General features: G+C 48.6%; 2 protein-coding genes across 20 annotated transcripts in view; one reads left to right on the top strand and one right to left on the bottom strand.

Annotated features, from left to right (window-relative positions):
• ACACB (acetyl-CoA carboxylase beta) overlaps positions 1 to 4,321 on the bottom strand; it is a 69,184-nt gene extending 64,863 nt beyond the window's left edge. For 9 of the 14 annotated variants that reach the window (XR_014557638.1, XR_014557639.1, XR_014557640.1 and 6 more), the window contains exon 1: positions 3,850 to 4,077. The gene's annotated coding sequence lies outside the window, so the exon portion shown is untranslated. Of the gene's footprint in view, positions 1 to 3,849 lie in introns of all 14 variants that reach the window. The other 5 variants (XR_014557644.1, XM_083710067.1, XR_014557637.1 and 2 more) reach the window with 4 other exon arrangements.
• Positions 4,043 to 18,185, top strand: TCHP (trichoplein keratin filament binding). Of its 6 annotated transcripts, none has more exons than XM_083710151.1 (15): positions 4,043 to 4,382; positions 4,677 to 5,088; positions 9,199 to 9,340; positions 10,014 to 10,243; positions 11,079 to 11,289; positions 12,018 to 12,074; positions 12,652 to 12,720; positions 12,855 to 13,028; positions 13,699 to 13,811; positions 14,412 to 14,478; positions 14,966 to 15,138; positions 16,051 to 16,132; positions 16,237 to 16,422; positions 17,093 to 17,236; positions 17,641 to 18,185. In XM_083710151.1, the coding sequence occupies exons 4-15, from the start codon at positions 10,053 to 10,055 to the stop codon at positions 17,671 to 17,673; spliced, it is 1,500 nt and encodes a 499-aa protein (XP_083566277.1). In that variant the 5' UTR covers positions 4,043 to 4,382; positions 4,677 to 5,088; positions 9,199 to 9,340; positions 10,014 to 10,052; the 3' UTR covers positions 17,674 to 18,185. The 6 variants fall into 6 exon arrangements, with proteins under 6 accessions (XP_083566277.1, XP_083566278.1, XP_083566274.1 ...); XM_083710150.1 differs by lacking the exon at positions 4,043 to 4,382 and adding an exon at positions 4,555 to 4,601 and having other exon boundaries at positions 4,677 to 5,077; positions 9,187 to 9,340; XM_083710152.1 differs by lacking the exons at positions 4,043 to 4,382; positions 4,677 to 5,088; positions 9,199 to 9,340 and adding an exon at positions 4,453 to 4,582.
• The last annotated feature ends 148 nt before the right edge of the window (positions 18,186 to 18,333 follow it).

The following is an 18,333-nucleotide window of genomic DNA, read 5'->3' on the forward strand; positions in this document are numbered from 1 at the left end:
TGAAATAAATACTGCAAAATAAGGACAGCAAATCTTAAATTTATGTGAGTTATGGAATGCTTAGCCTCTTGCCACAGAATTGTCATCGTAGCAAAGAATGCAGTTTCTGTTTTTACCAACTTGAAACATGAACAAAGGCAACTTGTACAGGAGCACAAAGTAGGTACAGACAGAACCTTGCCTATATGTAGAACTGGCATGCGGAATTCCCTGCCACATTAGTTCAGGTTATCGCTATTAGGAACTTCTGTCAAACTGCGAGCTCATGATTTTTCTGTTGTGTGTGTCTATTCAAAGGTAAGCCCCATCAAATTCAAAGGGTTTACTCCCAGGTAAGAGGGTATTAGATAACAGCCTTTGGTTCTTTTGTCTTCACCTGCTTTCCCTGTTAGCTATTACTTTTTCTGCTTCATCACTGTGCTTTGGTATAGTTTTAATAATATCATTGTTTTAATATCTCAAAAACGGCCAACATGTTGCTTTTAAACTTTGCACTGTGTTTATACTAAGCCGCTTCGGACATCACATTTAGAAGTGGGCAGGGGAAGGATGATATAAATACTAGCAAATAACTTTTCCAGGGATTCCCCAATTTGGTGCACACTTCTTAGGGAATTTAACTATTTTAAGCCTATTTTAAACCAACTGATGTCTTCATGCCATTTCAGATACTACTGCAAGGATTTTCCAAAGCTGCACCTTTGGAAGTTCATCTTGGAATATCTGTTTTTCACTTTGCGTGGAAACTTCTTTGGGGGCTGAAAGGTCGAGGAAGCTGATGCCAGGAGGGACAATCCTCTGCTTGGCTGCACCCCAAAGCCAAGTGGGATGGCTGGGATACAAGTGGGACAAAGGTTGACAACTGTTTTCGAACAACATGTACACCTCCCAAATGTCACCAGCTGCCAGATGGCCATAAAAACTGCATCAGTCACACATTTTGTCCCTTGTGAAGATGGATCAGCTACTGGCAAAGAGATTGAATTATGATGTGGCTAAGTTTAGTGCTCCTCCCAAGACAAACTGCAAACAATTTTAATATTGTCAATATTTTCATGCCCAACAAATAAACCAAAATGCTTTATTAATCTTGATACATTTTTAAAGTCTAGGTGTGGCCACAGTAGAAATACATGAATCTCAGAAGGTGTGGAATCCTGCCCTCTATAATAATTCTAATTTTAATTTTTAATAATGACAATGATTTTCTGTATCTATGACACTCCTGCTTTCATTCCCGGAACAGTTTACAGTGATACAGAAACCCCATAAACATTTGGTCTTGAATCCCTACAGAAATTCAGCTTGAGCTAAAAGGAACTTACTCGCAAGATCGCAGTCTTACAGCACAGTTGTATATGCCTACTCAGAAGTAAGATCCACTGTGTTCAGCTGCGCTTGCTCCCCCATAAATGTGTTGGGGATTGCAGGTTTAGGCTTCAACCCTATGCACACTTACCTGGGAGTAAACACCACTGAACGGGTTACTTCCTGGTAAACATGCTCAGAAGGTACTTTTAAATTCTGTTTGAAGACTAGAGTCTATATTCTGCATAAGCCGAAGGTGTCAGGACTTCCACACAAACTATCAGATGTCTGCCATGCTGACTGTAGACTATGTTCTTGTCCCAAGAGCTGCTTTTTACAAATAACACAGGAGGCCAAAGCAATGAACTCCCAAATCCACCACAAGGCAAAACCACCCAATCAGGACCAGCCAAAACAGCCACCAAAGAGAGAGCAAGCTTTTGCTGTTTTCCCAACCCCTGATTCCATGGTGGTGTTAAAATAATTGGGGGGGGGGGAGAAAAATTTGGGAATGTTGCAGCTGCTGTTGTGTTTAAGTTGCTCTCTCAACTCCAGCATTTATGGGAGCAAAAATAGCCTCCCAAAAAGATGAAAAACAGGAACCATAGCAATGCTCCCCCCATGTTTAATTAAATTCAAGATTTTGAAGCCTTGTTTCGCATTTGAGTAGAAATTGACTTTCAAAAAAATCACAAGGAATGTCAATTTGTAAAGCAACTCAGCAGAAAAAGTTACAGATAGGTAGCCGTGTTGGTCTGCCATAGTCAAAACAAAAAAAAAATTCCTTCCAGTAGCACCTTCAAGACCAACTAAGTCTTGAAGTCTTGAAAGCTCATACCAAGAACTGACTTAGTTGGTCTTTAAGGTGCTACTGGAAGGAATTTTTTTTGTTTTGACTATGGCAGACCAACACGGCTACCTATCTGTAACTTATTTCTTGGTATGAGCTTTCGTGTGCATGCACACTTCTTCAGATACACTGAAACAGAAGTTTCCAGACCCTTCTATATAGTGAGAAGGTGGGGAGGGGTATTACTCAGAAGGGTGGTGGGAATGGGTGATTGGCAGATAGCTGTGATGAGCCTGTTGACGACTCTTAACGACTGCAATAGGTCTTACAGAAAAAAGCAAGGGGTGAAAAGGTGAAAAATGGCTTTGTCATGTATAATGAGATAAGAATCCAAGGTCTTTGTTCAGACCAGGTTTCTCCATGGTTTTAAGTTTGGTGATTCTTGATTCTCACCAAACTTAAAACCATGGAGAAACCTGGTCTGAACAAAGACCTTGGATTCTTGATTCTCACCAAACTTAGCTCATCACAGCTATCTGCCAATCACCCATTCCCACCACCCTTCTGAGTAATACCCCTCCCCACCTTCTCACTATATAGAAGGGTCTGGAAACTTCTGTTTCAGTGTATCTGAAGAAGTGTGCATGCACACGAAAGCTCATACCAAGAACTGACTTAGTTGGTCTTGAAGGTGCTACTGGAAGGAATTTTTTTTGTTTCAGCAGAAAAAGTGCTCTTGCAATTTACTCTCCTGGGATTTAAACCTTATTTTACAGTTTTATTAGGTAAACTGATCAGAGATTATAAAGTGTAGCATATAAATGGAGTGTGTGAGATTTAGTTGTGAGAACCTATGGCTTGTACAGCACAAAAGCAGAACCAATATAATTTTTAAACTTATAGATTCTGCAGTGTTAGAAACTGAGATATGGAAGCTAGGAGCTGGTTATGGGCACAACAACAGAATGTCTAGGTGCACTTTTTTAATAAGAAAAATACAAAGCTGAAAATGAATGAACTGCAGCTAAAATATTATTAAAAAAAATTCCTTCCAGTAGCACCTTAAAGACCAACTAAGTCAGCTACTGGAAGGAATTTTTTTTGTTTTGACTATGGCAGACCAACACGGCTACCTACCTTAACTAAAATATTATGTTCATTTTTCACATGGTCTAGTCCTTTCCCTGCCCACCCCCCTAATATTCTTAAATTGGAGGCAGAAAAAGGTCCTCCTTTCCTTCCACTCTGCAGCTTTAATCTGAAATTTTAGGTGCAGTACTGCGCCCAGAGCTCAAACTGCTTGTGCTAATGAAATTCCCTGTCGCAAAATGCGCCTAGAACAATGGGAGTTTCAAACATTCAGATTCTGTGATCATAGGATTCAACAAACATATTGAACTATTCCCATATCTCTACATCCTGGCCACAAGCATTTCTTCTACATAATTTTTCTAATCTGTTAATCTCATTTGGGCCCATTCAAGTCCTCTACTCACTTACCAAAGTCACCTTTGCAACAGAAAAAGAAAAGAAAAAAGATGGAGGGGCAGAAAGGGAGCAGAGGCAAGAGAAGGGGGTCCCTTTATTTTTGCAGATTCTGAAAGAAATGTCAAGCCCCACACCCTCTGCGACCTCGGGGGTCCAGTGCATTAAGGACATGAAATGCAGACAGAAGCGAGGAGGGCAACAGCCAGAGACAGGGAAGAGAATCCGAGCAGAAAGCAGGACGCGCAGCAGGAGACGACAAATACCTCCAGCCAACAGCTCCAGAAAAAGATTGCATGCAAAGGGCCGGGCCGGCTGGCTTGCTTCCAGGCTCAGCCCTCGAAGGGAAGAAGCTCCCGCTTGGCATCTCGGCCCCATCCGCACCAGCCCAGGACTGCGCTAGGAGGCCCTCCCGGGGCTTGCGGGGCGGAGCGACTGCAGGGGATTCCTCCGGGAAGAGGCACTGCCGCTCTGCGAGGAGAGCAGGGAAGGTCTCCTCCGAACTCTCACCCCCCCCCACAAACTACAGTTCCCAGGATTCTTTGGGCGAAGCCCAGGACTGTTTCAAAGGGGGTTGCCCAAACTTGGGTCGCCTCGCCTGCTGTTTTTCGACCACTGGTCCTGGAAGCTAGGGATGATGGGAGTTGTAGTCCACCAGCAGTTGGCGTCACAAGGTTGGGCAACCCTGGTTTAAGGTCTTTGAATGCCTTCAGTAGATGGACTACAACCTCCACGAGCGCAGACTTCGCAAGGAGGAGTCTCGGACGGGGACCCGGAAGTGCCTCGCGTGCGAAGCAAGGTGCTTCTCTCAACTTTTCTCGTATCTCTGCGGCGGTTCCACAGCGCCCGTCCGCCTCGAAAGGCGGGACGGGGATCGCGGAGCGCTCGGAGGAAGCGTGTCCCTCGGCGGCCCCCGTAGCCCGGCCCGGAAGTGTTGCCATGGAGCCGCTTGGCGGCCCCGGAAGCAGCTCAGCCGTTAGGAGTCGCGGAGGCGGCGGCGTGTCGTCCGGGGCTCCAGGTGGGTGGCGGTAGTTGGCTATCGCCCTGTGGTTGTTACATATTTAAATACAGGATTTACCTTTTCTTTTAACAGCTTCCGGCGTGTTGCGCATAGAAGCGCGTCGCGTCGATGTGAAAACGGTTCGCTTTTTGACGTCACGGCGTCGACTGTGTGACGTCGGAGGCTCTTTCGCGGCGAGGGCCCCCTGACTGAGGACTGAGTGGATCATATCTCCATTTCCTTCCCCCTTTTTTATCCAGGGATCTCGAGGGGCGGATGCATCCCGGGGGCTTCATGGCCTTTCCCGGGCCCGTCAGGCGCTGAGGAGCCTGCGAAAACCGCGGCGTGCTCGTTCCTGGTGCGCTCGCGCGTCAGAGCATAGCCATTTCGGAAAGGGCTTTTTTCTTCTGGGGCGAGGCAATAGGGAGGCTGTCGCAGGTCCTAGGACGATGCTTGGTACGCACACAATTAACACGCGTAAAGCACTTTAAGTCGTCTAGCTGCAGTGCAGATTTCTTTTTTTAAAAAATAATCTTTATTGCTTTTAAGTCTTACAAAAAAAGAAAAAAGGCAAGAGAAAAAGACAAAATAGAGCAGAAAACAAAAAAGAAAAAAAGAACAATACGATATATAAACAATACAAAACACAACCTTAACACACTAAACTAAACAAAAAAAAACAACAATTTAAAAACATATACCATACCATTTCATTACTCTTATTTTTCATTCCCTTATTTCATCGACCTCCTCTCACCTCCCTTTTTGTATTCCACTTCTGTTAATTGTTTCAGCAATTCCTTTCAATCTTTCTCTATTTTTATCATTATGAATATCTTAACATATTTTTAACCTTATTTTCCATTAATACTGAAGTACTTATTTATACTTAACTCCTTATAACATTTTTGCTAAAACCATAAAATTTCATTACAACAATTTTCTAACACTCGTTAATTTTACAATATTTCTATATATATACTCTAAACTTTCCCAATCTTTTCCCACCATCTCTTCTCTCTGGTCTCGGATTCTGCCAGTCATTTCCGTCAATTCCATATAGTTCATCAACCTGGAGATCTTCTGTCTGAGGCTCTTAAATCTTTTCCAAGTCCCTTCTGCAGTTCTTCTTCATATTCTTTGATGCTGAAGATGCTGAAAAGCAAGTCTCGGGGGGCCCCGGCCCAACCATGCCCCCATTCCCTCTCGACAGGCCAGCCAACTCTCCACAGCTAGAACCAAGGTCCATACAATATCTCAAATCATGTTTCAAGGCTCCTCCAGATCCAAAGGCCCCCACCACTCCAATCGCCTCCTGACCCAGATTCAGGACCCAAAGGTCAGTAAATCCCTGCATGAAAGAGTCTATCCAACCTTCCTTCTCCAGTCCAAGCAGGGCTCCAATCTTCAAATTCTGACTTTTTCTATATTCATTCATAAAAGGCCTCCACTTATAATCCTCGATTTGCCTCTGTAAGGCTGGGGCTCCCACTTGTATTTAGGTTCAACAACAACAACTTTCTCCTTCGTCTTCTCCCCAGTTTGTCCTGTCAAAGTAGGTTCCTGTGTCAAATCCTGGACAATTTCTGTATTGATAATCACTTTTTGTCCGAAATTAATCACTTTCTGTCCCAAGTTCTCAAGTTTAGTAGTCATAACATCCGTCTTCTTGTGGAGCTGTTCCAACGAGTAGCTTATCTTACATAATACAGTCAGTAAGGCTTCTGTCGACATTCTTAAAATCCAAGGTCAATATCTGATTCTCACAGTTCTTATCTGCAGCTGGAAAATCCCCAGCTCCACTCTTGTAACAGTTTCAAAAGCTCCCTCTAGAGGGAAACAGTCTCTGATCCTTTCAAACACAATTTAAACTATAAAATTACTTTCAATTTTCAGTTACTTTTCCTCCTTTTTAAACGCAGATGAGGACAATGGAAACAATATATTCCTCTTATTTAGCCATCTGTCAAGATACTTTCTGTTCACAGTCAATGAAACTGGCAGCCCGTTTCCAGGTTCAGAGCAGTCAATCTTACTGGCAGCCCGTTTCCAGGTTCAGAGCAGTGGTAATTTGATTTTTTTTATATATACATTTTTTTATTGCATTTTCAATTTACAAGATCAGAAATATAGAGACTTAGAAAAGAAAAAAAGAAAAAGAACAAAAAAAGACAGAAAAAGAAATAATCCAACTTTCAAATACATTGGAGCCAGTGTGGTGTAGTGGTTAAGAGCGGTAGTCTCGTAATCTGGGGAACCGGGTTCGCGTCTCCGCTCCTCCACATGCAGCTGCTGGGTGGCCTTGGGCCAGTCACACTTCTGTGAAGTCTCTCAGCCCCACTCACCTCACAGAGTGTTTGTTGTGGGGGAGGAAGGGAAAGGAGATTGTTAGCCGCTTTGAGACTCCTTAAAGGGAGTGAAAGGCGGGATATCAAATCCAAACTCTTCTTCTTCTTCTTCTTTTACATTACTAACTGGACTTCCCCACATCTCCCTCACCCTGCGTTCTTTACAATAAAACATATCAGCAAATTATTACTTTGTTTCGTACCTTATTTATATCTTTCAAAATATTATACTTCTAAATCTAAAGTTCCTTTTATCAGCCATTTATACCTTAAAATGATACATAAAAAGAAAAAAAACTTTAAATTTCAGCTTTTTCTTACTTATAATTTAGACTTCTGTTTTTTCAGTCTAGTTGCAGGAGCTAGAGTTTCCAAATCATGCGGGTTCTTAACATTCATACAACTTATAATGTTTTTGTCAATAGTCCTTAAATAGTCCTTAAATTTTTTCCAGTCCTCTTCCATTGTTTCTTCTCCCAAATCTCGGATTCTGCCCGTCATTTCAGCCAGTTCCATATAGTCCATCAATTGCGTCTGCCACTCTTCCAGCGTGGGGAGATCTTGTATCTTCCAATATTTTGCTATGAGTATTCTTGCTGCTGTAGTTGCATACATAAAAAAAATTCTATCCTTCTTTAACACCTTTTGGTCCACAATGCCCAGGAGGAAGGCCTCTGGTTTCTTAGGAAAGGTGTACCTAAACACCTTTTTTAACTCATTATAGATCATTTCCCAGTAGGCCTTCACTTTTGGACAAGTCCACCAAAGGTGAAAGAAAGAATGTCCCTTCAGCCCCCTTACATTTCCAACATTTATTATCGGACCGATGATATATTTTTGCAAGTTTAACTGGGGTCATGTACCACCTATATATCATTTTCATAATATTTTCCTTCAGGGCATTACATGCCGTGAATTTCATTCCAGTGGTCCATAACCTTTCCCAGTCTTCAAACATAATGTTGTACCCAATATCTTGAGCCCATTTTATCATGGCTGATTTGACTGTCTCATCCTGAGTGTTCTATTTAAGCAGCAAGTTATACATTCTCGAGAGTACCTTGGTCTTAGGTTCTAACAGTTCTGTCTCTAATTTCGATTTTTCCACCTGGAATCCTATTTTTTTATCCGACTTAAAAACCTCTTGAATTTGGGCATAATGAAACCAGTCTTGCACCCTATTCTTTAATTTTTCAAAGCTCTGCAGCCTCCAGTTGTCTCCAATTTTTTCTATAATTTCCCAGTATTTCGGCCATCCGGCCTCCATATTGGGTCTTTTTCGAACCTTGGCCTCCACTGGTGATAACCATCTCGGGGTCTTACCTTCTAATAAGTCTTTATATTTTGTCCAGACCATAAATATAGCTTTCCTGGCAATATGGCTTTTAAACATTTTATGAACCTTTACCTTGTCGTACCATAAATATGCATGCCATCCAAAGGTGTTATTGTACCCTTCCAGATCTAGGACATCAGTGTTCTCAAGAAGTAACCAATCTTTCATCCAGCAGAAAGCCGCAGCTTCATAATATAACCTTAAATCTGGCAGGGCAAACCCCCCTCTCTCTTTTGCATCAGTTAGTATTTTAAATTTTATTCGGGGCTTTCTGCCCTGCCAGACAAACCTAGAAATATCCTTCTGCCACTTCCCAAAACATTCCACTCTGTCCAGTGGTAATTTGATTTTTCACTCTCTCCTGCAGGCTCGCTAGGTCCAAAATTCCCCCCCCCCTTCTCCTGCTTCCAAGGGGGGTTTAATAGTTTTAACCGATGGAAATTTAGTCCTTTACAAAAGACTTTCCAAGGCTTTAACTTGCAGCATCTTTGCTTCAATCTATTTACAAAAGAGGAAGGCGGACTTCCTGTTTGAAACCTTCCCATTTCGATGCCAAATTAATAAATTTAAAAATCCAATTTTCCGTTCTACTCACGGGTAGTTGTTTAAAGTCAAATTGTCCATAGGAAAAAGTCAGCGCTCTCCGGCAACAGCAATGCGGCTTCACTCCGTGAAAGAAGCAGTCAATTCGAAGCACTGCGCCGCTCACCCACTTCGCTCCGGATCCCCAAATCAGGGTTTCCCCGCGAGTAGGGGAGGCACAAAAGGTGCCAGCCAAATCCCAGGTTCACAAGCTTCTCCCGCCTGTGATTTCAGTGGGTCTCCGCCTTCACCGTAGCGGTCAGACCCTGATTTCCACGGAGCAAATTCCTCCCGATCGGAGGAACTTCGCCATTGCCTGGAGGCACCAACCCGGAAGTCCTCGCTGCAGTGCAGATTTCAACAGACAAGGTAGTTCCTGCCTGCAGGATCAAAATATAGCTGAGGGCAAAGTGCACAATGCAGCCCATCAGCTGATGGATGGCAGCAGTTGGTTCCTCTGCCCCCTTCCAAGTCCTGAAGGTGGATCAGATGCAAGGTCCCCCCGTTGCAAAATTCAGTTCTCACCGGAGTCAGGTGCCTGCAAGCTGGACGAGAGGGCCCCAGCACTCTCCCTGCTTGTGCGCCCCAGCGCCTCTTGCTAAGAGGCCTGCCATCTCTGGCAGTGGAGGTGGCGCACAGCTATAGTAGCTACTGCTAGCTCTACCTGCCATGCGTTTGCCTAACCCCTTTTAATAGTCATGCATCTCCCAGCCACCCTCCCTGAGAGGCAGCAGGTGCTGCTTCCCAGTGGCAAAGGCCAGAGTGGGCTGCCCATCTGTCCTCCAGTCCCAGGACAGCAGGCCCCTGGAGCAGAGTGGCCTGGCAGGCCGGCAGCAGCTCCCACTTACTTATGTGAATAACTTTTAAAATATTCTGCTACCCAATCAACCAACAGATACTTCCTATATTTGATCCAATTTTTTAGTTGATCTAAGTGACAGAATGGACTAAACATTGCAGCCGTAATATATCTAAGGCAGCTGGGAAAGCACACTCCTCTCCATCTCTTCCAGGTCTGTGTTGCAGAGTGTGTGTTGAGGAGGCTCTGAGCCATGGAATGCCGAGTGCCTGGGGGCTTGGGGCAGCTGGCCTGCATGGGGAGTGGAGCTCGGTGGGCCGATGGTTCATGCACCTGTTAAAACTAATACTTCTCATGTCCTTCAGGAACGAGGTGTTTAATCCAGAGTTTCCAGAGTTGCCCAGATGGCGTTGCCTACAATCCCTTCGTTTTGGAGCAACCGCAGCAGAGCCCTTGAGCAGCAGATTGTGCACCACCGTGAGCAAGAAGCCCGTTTCCGGAAACTGTGGGAGCTGAACAGCCGCTATTTTCAACAGTCTGGGGTCTACAGCTCAAAGCAGGCCCAGTGGAGTTCACGCCACTCCTACAAGCAAAGGCAAGGCTAGGGCAGTGGGGACCGATAGCAGGGTGGGGAGAAGCAGCAACTTGAATAATGCCTGGGTAGAATTTTTGGCTGCATTTGCTGTTAACTCTGTCCAAACACAAGAAAGGGGAAGAGCAGCACTGGCAAAGGTCCTGGCCCCTCCTCCACAGCCCTGTTAGCTGTCCCCGGCAGCTGAAATGCAAGTAAAATAGCTGAAGTGTAAACAAGCACTAGAATCTGAGAGAGGGTCAGACTTTTTACACTTCTTCAGGAAAGAAAGGACCGCTCTCTGCAAGCTTGCAGCAAACTGGGAGCGCCAGCATCAGTGTTGTGTGCCACAATAAAGAATAAAGGTAAAGGGACCCCTGACCATTAGGTCCAGTTGTGGCCGACTCTGGGGTTGTGGCGCTCATCTCACTTTATTGGCCGAGGGAGCCGGCATACAGCTTCCGGGTCATGTGGCCAGCATGACTCTAAGCTGCTTCTGGTGAACCAGAGCAGTGCACGGAAATGCCTTTTACCTTCCTGCTGGAGCGGTACCTATTTATCTACTTGCACTTTGATGTTCTTTTGAACTGCTAGGTTGGCAGGAGCAGGGACTGAGCAACGGGAGCTCACCCCATTGCAGGGATTCGAACCGCCAACCTTCTGATCGGCAAGTCCTAGGCTCTGTGGTTTAACCCGCAGCGCCACTCACGTCCCAGTAGAGAGAATAGGACATCCTTAAAGAAGGTTAGGGAAGTCAGGGCTGTTTTTAGAAGCTAAACTTGAAAAAGGGATCAAAGTTGGGACCAGCAGAATATTACCATTTTCATCTTCGCTTTTTTTTTTTCAAAACCTTTGCTAGCATGACCGCCTATCACCGTGAGAAGCTTAAGGAAGAGAAGTGTCTCAGCCTGGAGCAGAGACGCAGGCAGCTCCAGAAGCTGCTCTTTGAGGAGCGTGAGATGCTGGCAGCAGAGCTGCAGGAGCTGCAGCTGAACAAGGATGCAGACCTGAGTGAAAAGAGGCGGAGACATGACGAGCTGAAGTCAGCCAGAGAGGAGCGGAGAAAACAAGTCAGTCTGAAAGGAAGACTATTTCTCATAGAATCAGAGTTGGAAGGGATCCCAAGGGTCATCTAGTCCAACCCGCTGCAACTTTCCTTCAGTTGCAATAGAGAGACACATCCTTTGTCAGGGTCTTAAATCAGAGAGTCTTAAGGGCTCTTCCTCATAGGACGACATTCAGAAGCATTCACAGAAGCACTGGGAGGGCTGAGAGAATTGTCAGGAGGTGATCTCTGCCATGGGAAATGTTGGTCTGCTCTTCTAAACCATCTGGGGGGTGCGGGGGTGGGGCACACACCAGCTGAGTGTAAGAATTTCCCAGGATGAGGAAGGGAAGGCTGTGTATCTGCTGGCAAGTCTGGTTCCTCTACAGGTCTACTTTGTGAGTGCCCCATTGTCCATAAGTGCTGCTGTGTTTGCAGGCTTCCCAGAGGCACCTGCAGGAGCCAAAGCTTGACTTGCAGCAGCTTTGGTGGTCAAAGCCACCGTCATGTTGCCTAGTGATGCTTCCAGGTCTTGCCAAAGGCATCCTTTCCCAGCAGCATTCTTCTGCCACTGCAGGCACATCCCCAAGCGGTGTCAGTAATTTCATTTCCCATTGCTGATATAACATGATATCCATGCTTACATTCCTGTACTGTTGTGTACTGTTCTGTCTGAGAACAGAAGTAAACTGGCAAGCGGGTGAGGCTCTGGTGTCACCTGCATGAGGGATTCTGAGTTCTGCTTTTTAACAGATTGCAGAGGATTGTCTGTACGAGTGCTGGAAGAACAACAGCGCTAAGCTCCGAGAGGTGAGAGACAAGGGCACAATCCAGCATCATTTTGCCCCAAGGAATCCTGGGGTGTGTGTGCATTAGAACAGAATGCAGCTCTGTCAGGGGACGGAGTAGGACAGTCTCCTCTTGGGGCAGGATCCAGGCTGGACCAGCTCCAAGGCAGAGTGCCTTTCCTCAGGCCCTGGTAGGCTTCCTGGCAAGGGGGGCACCAGCGGCACTCCGAGCAACATGGCTGGGTTGAGCCACCTGGTGTTGGGTCACTCCGGGGCATTGTGGGGTATGAGCATTGTCACTAGACTCTTGCTGCTTTGTGCTGGTGGGAATATTTGGCTGGGAAACCTTCCTGATAAAAAGGTGGCAGCAGGGCAGGTGTCGGCAGTGTGTCCTGTATCCTGCCCAAGGATGCTGGGTGCCAAGGCCAACCCTGGCTCCCTGCTTCTTTGTATCCTGCCCTTTTCCTCCAGCTCAATACTTGGAATGGGAAGCAATGCTGTTGCTCTCCTCTAAAGCAAGTTCTGCAGCTCAGAGAATGGGGGACGGGTAGCAGTTCATTGAGACAGTTGAGCTCCTGCTTTCTGTCCCTTCCCACCAGGTTGGGTCCAAACTGCACAAGGATCACGTGGTGGAGGCCTGGGGAGATCAGCTGACTCAGAAGCAACAGGTAGGAGCCACAGTGTGCCTCTTTGCAGGCATCCTGGGCCTGGTGCCCCGTGTCTCCCCTTCTCCCTGCTCCTTCAGTCTTGAGAAGGCAGCAGGCGGGCAGGATGCTCACGCTTCCATTTGACCCCGATCCAGCGAGAAGCCACAGAGCGGGAAGAGAAGATCCGTGCAGAAAACAAATATGAGGCAGCCCGGAGCGAAGCCCTGGAGAGGATGAAGGAGGAGGAGGAGAGGCGGAAGCAGGAAGAAAGGAAGCAGGCAGAGTTCCTGCGGCAGCAGATGAAGGAGCTGCAGCTGCGGGAGGTGGAGGTACATGCTGGGGTCTGGCATTGAGGGGATGGTGCTAGAAAGGGAGCTGGTGGAGGATTGCAAGCGCCAGTCTCCGCCCCCCACCCGCCATCTGTCTTGTCTTGCTTCTCTTTGTGGCAGTCCCCTGGAAGAAAAGTCAGAGATGAGATTTGGGGGGGGGGCTGGGGGAAGAGAGACAGTAACTCTGTCCTTGGTGCAGGTGCAGATCCCTGAACCAAGCCTCTCTCCCTCTTCTGCTTCTTCCCATATGTGACCACCACAGAAAGTGGGATTTAGGGGCAGGCCCCACGTGGCCTTTGGGGGCTATGAACTGAAGGTATTTGTTATAAATCGACCCAGCTTTGGGTGTCAGTGCAACCCACGCTTCCACGTGGCTGCTCCAGGGCTTTTGGAGCTGAGGAAGATGTGCCCTGCCAGGAGGAGTGTTGGGTGCCCGGCTGCACATGCCCGCAATTGGTTTGCTCTTGTGGGGGCAAGCGGCAAGGAGGTGCAAGAGCTGAGCAGCTCCTGGTCATGTGCATCTGGGATGCTGAGTGCGCAGCCTCTGCTGCAGGGGCAGCTCCAGCCCCTCCTTTCCCTAGCAGCTTCTGTCCCCCAACCCCCCTGCTTTCCTGCTGGGAAAGGGAGGTGAGCCTGGAGATGAAGGATTCTGGGTCGTTGTTCTTCTCAGACCACAAAGCTGAAGAGGGAAGAGGAGAACCTGCTCAGGCAGCACTGGGAGCTGGAAGCCTTGGAGGCCAAGCGGAAGTGCCAGGAGCAGGAGAGGAAGAAGATTGAACTTGGGTACGGCTATTGGAGAGCAGAGGGCATGAGGGGGTTGGCAGAGGGCACCTGGCTGCCCTGAGAGCTGCTATTTAGTTCCCTCCCTAGCTAAGTAAGGATTTGGGAGGTGGTGGTGAGAGAGGAGGGCAGGAATGGGGGAACCTTTATTTGGCTGAGGAGAAATCTGTTGGGTGGATTCCTGGCAGTGCCAGAGCCATAAGTGAGGGACACCCCCCTTGTATCTCATTCCTTCTTTCCCCTCATTCCCACTGTATCTTCCTCCCAGGACACCTGCTTGAAATTAGGCTTAGGGGTGCAGGGTTCCTATCCGTGGCCAGGGGATGGATCAGCGCCAGTACTTAATTTCTCAAACAAGATATATTAGGCAGCTGCAACTTCCACCTTGCCAAAAGTGACCCTGTGGGTGCCTTTACTTGTGGTGAAAGTGAGGCAGTTTGCACATGCTCAGGGGTGCTGTTTACATTTTTGTGTAGCTGAAATGTACTTTTAGCTGCGCTTGAGAACTTAACAAGCTGGGGCAGTTCTGAAGCCCCCCCTGCTTGTTTTCTCTGGCTCTTCCTGTGAATTACAAAGTCTGGCTCTCCTCTTCTCTCTTCTCAGGCGCTTTCTGAGGCACCAGTATCAAGCCCAACTGAAGAGGCGAGCCCAGTGGATCCAGGAGGAGCTGGTAAGTTGGTGCCACTGGAATGCTTTGTGCTTCACGCCCAGAGCACAGCTGAAGGCTGGTAAGATGGCTGTCCCATACCCCTTCAGTTCTGGAGTACAAGGAGCTGCACCCTGCCCATGGTCAATGGCACTTGCTTTGATTGCATCACAGCCTGCTGCCAAATCTCAACATTTTTTGTAAAGCCAACAATGCTGGAGACGCCTTCCCTGTGGTATTCCTGCTTTTTTGGCGGCTGTTCTACTGTTGGCAGCCTGATCATCCTCTTTGGTTTGCTAGGCCTTTGCTACCTCTCATCTCTTCCAGCCACCTTGGCCCTGCCTTAAGGAAGTGGCTGGGCCTCCATGCCAGAGTACGCCCTTTTGCACACAGACGGTCCTGGGCTCTGTCCCTAGCAGCTCTGACTCCAAGGGACTGGGAAGGGCTCTTGTTGGCTTGAGGCCCTGGAGCTCTGCTGGCCCACGGAAGCTTCTCCTGGTCTGCCCTGCAGGAGAAGGACAGGCAGATCCTCCTGGCGCTGATGGAACAGGAGGACGAGGACCAGCGCCTGAAGTCTGCCCAGCGGGAACAAGCGGTGGCTGTCGTGGCCTGGATGAAGGATGTCATTGAGGAGCAGCTCCAGCTGGAAAAAGCACGGGAGGCAGAACTGGAGACCGTCTTCAGGTGAGGTGGGAGAACGGGATGGAGGGCAGGCTGTGGAGCAAGCTGCTGCCAGCGTTCCCTTCGGCAGTGTGGCTGAAGCAAAGGCTGCTGGGAAGAGGAGCAATTGCTTCCATAGAATAACAGAATCATAGAGTTGGAAGAGACCACAAGGGCCATCGAGTCCAACCCCCTGCCAAGCAGGAAGCACCATCAGAGCACTCCTGACATATGGTTGTCAAGCCTCTGCTTAAAGACCTCCAAAGAAGGAGACTCCACCACACTCCTTGGCAGCAAATTCCACTGTCAAACAGCTCTTACTGTCAGGAAGTTCTTCCTAATGTTTAGGTGGAATCTTCTTTCTTGTAGTTTGGATCCATTGCTCCGTGTCCGCTTCTCTGGAGCAGCAGAAAACAGCCTTTCTCCCTCCTCTATGTGACATCCTTTTCTATATTTGAACATGGCTATCATATCACCCCTTAACCTCCTCTTCCCTATAGCTGACAAACCTCACCCTGCAAAAGTGGCTTAGCTGTTGTGGTTGCGGTGGTGGGGAGACAGCTGGAGAAGAGCAGCCGCCAGCCCCCCCCCCCACCTAGTGCCCTCCAGGTTTTGCATCAGCTCCAGCCAGCATAGCCAGCGGTCCAGCTGTGGGTGGAGAGGGCTCCTAGGATCTGGCAGGGGATCTGTGATGAGCTTGGAGGAATCTCATAACTGTGATTCCTGCATTGCAGGGGGTTGGACTAGATGACCCTTGGGATCCCTCCTAACTCTGTAGTTCTATTATTTCTTTGGGTCAGTGCTCTTCAGTTCTCAAAGCAGCTGTGGGGTCCCCTACTTGTATGGAGAAACAAGTGTCCTCCATGACACCTCTCTGGCACTCAAAGTCACTCCCTCCTTTCTCTCCCACCACACCCCTGCCCCACCCCACCAAAGGGAGGAAGCCAAGCAAGTGTGGGAGAAGCGAGAACAAGAGTGGGAGAAGGAGCGCAAGGCCCGGGACAGACTCATGGCTGAGGTGAGCTCTCTGCACCTGGGGCAGAAAGAATCAAGGCAGGTTGCCTGTGCAGCAGGGACAGGAGCCTGGGCTTCTCCCTCCCTCTCACCTCTTGGTTGAAACAGGTCCTGGCGGAGAGGGAGCGCCAGATCCAAGAGAGGATGGAGAGGAACAGGCAGGCTCAGCAAGAATCGGTGAAGTCCCGGGAGCAGCTGATCCAGGAGCTTGAAGTGGCCAAGCAGCTGACGCACCGGGAGAAGGAAAAGGAGGCTGCGCTGAAAACTGAGCGCAGGCGGGAGTTGGAAGCGCAGGTAGGTCTTGCTCAGGAGCCAGCTGGCAGCCCCTGTAGGACTTTGTTGTTTAGTCGTGTCCGCCTCTTCGTGACCCCCTGGACCAGAGCACGCCAGGCCCTCCTGTCTTCCACTGCCTCCCTCAGCTTGGTCATACTCATGCTGGTAGCTTCGAGAACACTGTCCCACCATCTCGTCCTCTGTCGTCCCCTTCTCCTTATGCCCGCCATCTTTCCCAACATCAGGGTCTTTTCCAGGGAGTCTTCTCTTCTCATGAGGTGGCCAAAGTACTGGAGCCTCAGCTTCACGATCTGTCCTTCCAGTGAGCACTCAGGGCTGATTTCCTTCAGAATGCTTTGTGGTTCCTCTCCCCAGTCAGGAATGGGACTGTTTTTCCACACAAAAGGGAAGTAGTCAGGCAGAGACGGGAGCGAGAAGTGAAGGACTGATCAAGGGCTGGGGGCACAGGACCTCATGCAGCAGGTGATGACAAAATGATGCTCAAAGTTCAAGGTGAGCTGTGCTTAAGAAGACGGACCTGGAAGGCACAGGCTCACAGGGGGAAGCAGGAGGGTAGGTGGGCTGTCCAGAGAGGACTGCTAACTGTGTGAGCTCTAATAGTTCACGTGGGCTATGATGATGTACCCACCTTGCTGGGTTTCTCCCTCTCCTTTCCCTATTGCTTTTTCAGCTCACGGAGCGGCATCGGCAGGAGCAGGAGGAGCTGCAGTGCCAGTGGGAGGAAGCGGCTGAGGCCAAGCAGCAGGAGCAGCGCAACACCGAGCTGGAGCAACTGGCCGCCAGGCGCATGATGGAGCTTGGCTATCGCAACAAGGTGAGGGGGGCGGAGGCAGCAGCCTATCAGAACTGGTGCCTCATGCCAGTGAACAGGGAATTTCCCCATCCTGTGGGCAAGAGGAGAGTGATTCTGTCCCCTGGGTGTTTCTGAAATGCCTCTTGTGGATGAGCCAAGCCCTCTATATGGGGGAGCAGCCAGCCTGTCTGTCTGGCCTCCTAGCACATGGGTCCTGGAGAAGGGAGTCAGGCATTTCCAAACTGTTTGGGGTTTTGTGCCTGGACCAACATATTTGGGCACAGCAAGGCAGCCTTCACCACCTCTTATTTACACATGCAGCTCCCTCCCATCCCAGCAGTTTCATTCAGGGATCTGCCAGGGGTTGAAGGCAAAGTGTTACCTGCAAGAACTGAAAACATTTCTCCTTCTCTGTTCTTTTCCAGAGCTACAGCTATCCCAAAGCAGCCTGGACCTAAAGAAGCGAGAGGGGGCTTGCTTTCCAGTTTCAGTAGATTAAAATCCTCAATGTGGGAGCCGCTTCCTGGTTGCTTCCTGCTGGGGGTGCTGGGGGGGGTATTTGTATAGATTAAAAAGGAGAGAGGCTGGAGGGTTGCAGCCCCCCGCCCCGCCCCCCCTTGCACAGCAGCCCTCTCCTGCTGAAGGCTTTGGCCCTTCCTGGAGGGCAGGCACAACTGTGGCTCTAAGAGGCTCTGCAGGTGGGGACTGCTGATCCTTCAAGGCACTTGGGAGAGATATGGGATGGTGGTGAACAGACTCAGCCAGCAGGCAGCAGCTCAACCACACGCTGTCCTTGCAAGCCTTCCCTTCACCTTCCCCAAACTTGGATGTGGAAGTAGCAGCTACCTATTATTGCTGTTGGCAAAGCAGTGCAAGGAAGAAGAGGGTGGGAGGCTCCAAGCACTTCCCATTCAGGCTCTGACAGGGATGTCAAAAGGCTCAATAAAGCTTTTAAACTCTCTTACTGCAAGCTGGTGTTGCTCCTTTGCTTTGTCCATGAGAGAAGGACATAGAACCCAGCGGTCAGGTGCTTTCCCTTTCCTGAGCCTACTTCCTGGCAGGGAGGAGTGCGCTTGCTGCCCAAAACAGTTTCTCTGCTTGCAATGGGCCCACAGGCC

The sequence above is a fragment of the Podarcis gaigeae genome, assembly GCF_964106915.1.
Source record: "Podarcis gaigeae genome assembly, chromosome: 13".
In the NCBI taxonomy this organism is placed as follows: domain Eukaryota; kingdom Metazoa; phylum Chordata; class Lepidosauria; order Squamata; family Lacertidae; genus Podarcis; species Podarcis gaigeae.